The sequence below is a fragment of the Cornus florida genome, unplaced genomic scaffold (assembly GCF_030987335.1).
Source record: "Cornus florida cultivar Cherokee Brave unplaced genomic scaffold, ASM3098733v1 CherokeeBrave_3.0.0_Hap2_Chr11, whole genome shotgun sequence".
Taxonomy (NCBI): Eukaryota; Viridiplantae; Streptophyta; class Magnoliopsida; order Cornales; family Cornaceae; genus Cornus; species Cornus florida.
The window spans coordinates 95,320,254-95,325,366 of record NW_026775581.1 but is presented as its reverse complement, the minus strand read 5'-3'; the positions used below and the strand labels follow the sequence as shown (position 1 = coordinate 95,325,366).

Below are 5,113 nucleotides of genomic sequence, written 5' to 3'. Positions count from 1 at the left end.
ATGGGAGGATTGAAGGAGGTAGAAGATAACAAGTCTGAATTGGCAGCCATAGAGGAGATAACAAAAAAACGAACCTGGAAAAAAAATTGCAAGATCAGCAGTCGGGCTGGATCTGGGCAGTCGGGCCGGATCTGGATAATTGGGCTGGATCAAAACCGGGTCTCTGCTATTCCGGTTTTAGTTAACTAGGGTTGGAATAGCATAACCGCGTAGCCAAACACCGTGTTCTTCTTCACCCACTGACAGACGCCGGCAAGCACACAGCGGCGACGGCGACAAATAGCGACAAACACTTCTGCAACTTCCGACCAAGAGAAAAGATGAATCGATGAAGCCTTACCTCTGCAAATAACGACGGTGGATGTCGGCGAGCTTGCTGATGACCAACGCGGCAACAACACGAGCAACCAAAGGGGCTTCAGATCTGACGGCGACGAAGGAGGCTGCAGATCTGACGACGACTACGATGTTCTCAACCTGCCGGCGACAAGAACTTCCGGCAAAGACACGTAACGCGACAACACACTCGCGATTCCGATCGCGATTCCAATCTCATACAATGGCAACACAATTGTCGTTTCCCACACCCATGAATCCATATTGCTCTGATACCATGTTTAGATTCATGAGAGAGAGAAAGAGGGAATATGTATTCTGTATCTTTCTTGTATATATTTCACTCACTAACCCTTAAGCCTACAGTGGCTTTTATAAAGGGAAAACAAACAACCCTAATAAAATAAGGTTACCTAATTTATACAATGATCCTAACAACTATGGGTAATAACATAATGACCCAACATAAATATATATATATATATACATAAACATTCTAACACTTATAACGTAGAAAATAATTTTTAGATTTATTTTTCTGTTTCAGATAGTCACAACAAGGTGCAGCCCACGACAATTTGTTCGTGCCATCAAGAGGTTGACAGGCAGGAAGAAAGAGGCTGTTTGCGAGATTGGGTTTGGAACCCTACTTGGGCTACAATGCACAACGTTGAAACGCCAATTGTGCACATGGTTGGTGAGTCATTTTGACCCAGTCACGTGTGAGCTAAGGCTTGAAAATCAAAGAACAATATCCATTCATCCTCGTGACGTCGGGGAAATTCTTGGTCTTCCGTGTAGTAGGGGTTCCAAGGATGTGCCCCAACAATCAGATGGGGACTATAAATGGTTAAAATCTGCGGGCTTGAAAGTTAAGGATGCTTTAAAAGCGTCTCACCTGGAAAGCCAGTTGGATAAACTTCCCCCTGGTGACAATTTCAAGAGCTGTTTCGTCCTCTTTGCATGCGCCACCATTCTATGTCCTAATTCAAGAGGCGAAGCAAGCAACAAGTTGATTGGTGCCGTTGATGACGTGATGGCAATTCGAGGATACAATTGGGGGAAGTATGTGTTGGAAACTTTGAAAATGGCGGTTACGTCCTATAATGCCGAAGGTGGATGCACATCGGTTAATGGATCTTTACTCTTCTTAATGGTATGTGTGTAGGAAATTATTTTAATTTGTATAGTATTATTTTGCAAAATTGTTGACTAATATTTAGTTTTGTTTTGTGGTTTAGCTTTTTTATTTTGAGCGAGTGGATGTGCACTGGGTAGAACGTTCATCACATGAACCATGCACCACTGCTGCTGCTTGGACAAAAGAATTGATTGCGAAGAGGATCACTTGGGAGAGGAAGCATTACCATGGATTTGGTCATGGTGAGGTGAGCAATATAACCACCAAACATTGCCAGTTGTCTTTACATGCTCGTTTTGTACATACAGTAATAATATGGTTTGTAATCATGAAAAGCCATTGAAGAGTTCCGCCTCTTACAATTCATGTGGCCCTGAAAATGACGAGGAGACCGAGACTGAAGATTGTGAGAATATTTCCGATGATCCTGATTATCAGGTATAATGCATTTTAATTCTTACAATAAGCATTGTTAGCTACGCATGCGATGATTTATGCTCGAGTAATCATTGTTGGCTTTAATTTGAAAATGATAGGAATTGAAGAGTATTTTGGTGAGAAAAGTAAAGAAATTCTTCCATGGTAAGTGTCGGCAAGGAGCTCGACTGGAAGCGAGCTCTTCGACACCACCACCAATGCAATCACCCGGCATAGATGTGCCTGTATGTTCGCAGCATGTTCAAGAGCCAGGCACCAGTTTGGCCTTTGTGGTATCACCTGTTAGAAGTTTCATGTTCAATGCATGGATGTTTCATTCTCTGCAGTCAGTTTTGTTATTATTCTTTTAGAACAGCGTGTGAAATAATTGACTTCATGTTTTCATGGAGCAGAAAAGTGCTGGTGAGGATGTCTTAAGGCTGGTTGAAGAGCAAAGGGTGTGCCTCTTAGTATTAGGCTTTGACTATTTACTGTTGTTTGCATATTTATCTTTTATATTTCATGATTTAGCAATTTGTCTAGATTTCGTTGATGGAGGATTTCAAATGCGCAGAGGGAGAAGGAGGAAGCTAATAATAAGATACTTAACTTAGAAAAACAGCTGGATGCTAAACGGAAACTGGAGATGGAAAATGAAGAGCTAAAAAGAAAACTAAAGGTATCAGGATTTGACTAGATGCTGTGGTTTGCATACTTGACCTTTTACTTTTCATAATTTAGCAATTTGTGTAGATTTCATTGACGGGATTTCAAATGTGCAGATGGAGCAAGACGTGATTTTAAATATGTCACTTCACTTACAACAACAGCTAATTGCTAAACAGAATTTGGAGGTTGAGATTGGAGAGCTCAAAGGAAAACTGACGGTAATAGTGTGCCTCTTAGAATTGGCCTTTCATTTGATACTGTAATTTGCATTTTTAACTACTTATTTTTTCCCATTATGTAGCAATTTGTGTAGCTTTTGTTGACTGGGTATTTCAGAATGTGCAGAGGGAAAAGGAGGAAGCTTTGAGTAAGCTACTTGCATTGGAAAAGCAACTTGATGCTACGCAGAAACTGGAGATGGAAATTAAAGAGCTAAAAGGAAAATTGCAGGTGGTGAAACATCTGAGGGATGAAGTTGATGCAGCAGCTCAAAAGAAGATGAAAGAGGTGACTAAAGAACTGGAGCAGAAAATTGAGGAACTGGGTGATTTGGAAAATCTAAATCAAGCTCTTATTGTCAAAGAGTGCCAAAGTAATTATGAGCTGCAAGAAGCTCGTACAGAATTGATTGTGGTATAAATTATTTCCCCTGTTGGTTTGTTCTTTGAAACTCAATTTTTGGCTGTAGTTGGTATGGAAATTAGACCGATGCGAGTTTTAATGTGTCATGTTTAATATGCGGTTTCATAGCACGTATGAGATGAATTGACACCAATCAAAGTTCGCACTCCAAATATTTGTATAGGCATAGAAGTTGTTTCCAGATGAAGAATGTAACCATCCTATCAGCCTGACTTTTCCTTGTATGGTAATGGAAACAAAAAGCAATGAAGAGACAAGAGAGGCGAAATGTTAGTTAGCTGTCAAATAAAAGAATGATCTATTGGTATATTATTTGATTGCAACCATTAGAGGTTATCTTTTATTGTCTTACCTAGATCCTCCATTGTAACGTAGTGCAATCTCTTTCAGCCACATAACGTGGTACAGCCAGTTGTTATTGTCAGTTTTACTCTTTCTACTTATGCACAATCATATTTCCACATGGTGCAATGTATTCATCACATTTTATTCTATTTCAGAGCTTGCGCGATATGTTGACTATTGGTCGTAACACCCTATTTGGGATAAAGAGAATGGGAGAAATAGATGTGAAGCCTTTCCAGAACACATGCAAGCTAAAATTTCCACCTGAAGAAGCACAAATCAAGGGCCCAGAACAATGCTCCCTGTGGCAGGAAAGACTGAGAAAATCAGAATGGCATCCTTTTAAAATAGTTTTTGTTGAGGGAAATCACCAGGTATGCATTTTAGATGTCAATGTTGTGCTCATTCATGTTTGTGATTCTTGGACTAATGCTTAGATGCTTCATTGCTTTCCCCCTCCCTTCCCTTCCCTTTAAGTAATGCTTTAAGTCTTTTTCACAAGGTTGCCACTTGTATATTTTGTTTGCATATGATGTTATTTCTCATGAGTCGTGATGTATCATGATGACCTATCAAATGTGAGATTGATGCCCATATACAATATTTTGTCAACTTGAGCTTGAGTTTCTTACAGGCTCGTAAATATTGTAGATGGAAGGCTGGAACGAACTTGTGTTTTTAATATGCTTATTGCAGTTAGAAACCTGCCTAATTTTCAGGGAATTTTGTAATGTTGCTTGAGTTAAAAAATTGGATGAAAGTCTTTTCTCCTCTCTCTTCCTACACATGTAAATTAAGAGAAGTAGATGGATTAATTAAATGTAAATGATGCTGCATAATGTAGGAAGTCATAGATGATGATGATGAGATGCTGCGAAATCTCAAGGAGGAATGGGGAGATGACATATATGAGGCAGTCACAACAGCCTTGAAAGAGATGAATGAATATAACCCCAGTGGGTGGTATGTGGTGTCTGAGCTATGGAATTTCAAGGAAAAAAGGAAAGCCACTCTGAAGGAGGTAATTAGTTACATTTTGAAGAATTTGAAGACATGTAAGCGCAAGAGACATTGAGCTTAAGGTTGGTATTTATAGTTTTATTCATATTCAAATTTGTCTTTTATTGGTAGAATGAATCAAAGATATAACTCAAAAGTGATTTTTGATTCTAATCATTAACAATCTTGTCAATCTTGATACCCTACATGGATATATTGAAAGACTAGCAGCAGATAGCGTTTGAACTGTTTTAGAATCGTATTGTTGATTTGAATACAATTTTCTTTTGCATGTATAATCACCAGTGAAAATAAATATGAAGATATAATAATTTTTTGGTGACAAAGTTTCTGGATCTTGTTCTATAGACTTTGTTTTTAGTTTTTCTAGATTTACTCGACACAGGGATGATTCGTTTGTTACTGCTAAAAGTATATAAATCAATTCTGCAAATGACAATTTTTCTGTCATGGTGCAGTGTATTTTGTATGAAACAGTTGATTATCTGGTCAAATGATAGCAAAATTATTTGCATTTTCCATTTGGTAATTTTTGTCATTCTA

The 5,113-nt window shown here is 38.5% G+C and overlaps 2 protein-coding genes across 2 annotated transcripts; both read left to right on the top strand.

The window, feature by feature from the left end:
• LOC132281582 (uncharacterized) lies at positions 1 to 1,907 on the top strand. Its single transcript, XM_059783277.1, has 3 exons — positions 1 to 174; positions 884 to 1,724; positions 1,814 to 1,907. Exons 1-2 carry the CDS (start codon positions 1 to 3, stop codon positions 1,502 to 1,504), a joined length of 795 nt encoding a protein of 264 aa, XP_059639260.1. The 3' UTR covers positions 1,505 to 1,724; positions 1,814 to 1,907.
• Positions 1,908 to 2,913: 1,006 nt separating this feature from the next.
• LOC132285474 (factor of DNA methylation 1-like) lies at positions 2,914 to 4,632 on the top strand. Its single transcript, XM_059787665.1, has 3 exons — positions 2,914 to 3,196; positions 3,706 to 3,924; positions 4,395 to 4,632. The coding sequence occupies exons 1-3, from the start codon at positions 2,981 to 2,983 to the stop codon at positions 4,623 to 4,625; spliced, it is 666 nt and encodes a 221-aa protein (XP_059643648.1). The 5' UTR covers positions 2,914 to 2,980; the 3' UTR covers positions 4,626 to 4,632.
• The last annotated feature ends 481 nt before the right edge of the window (positions 4,633 to 5,113 follow it).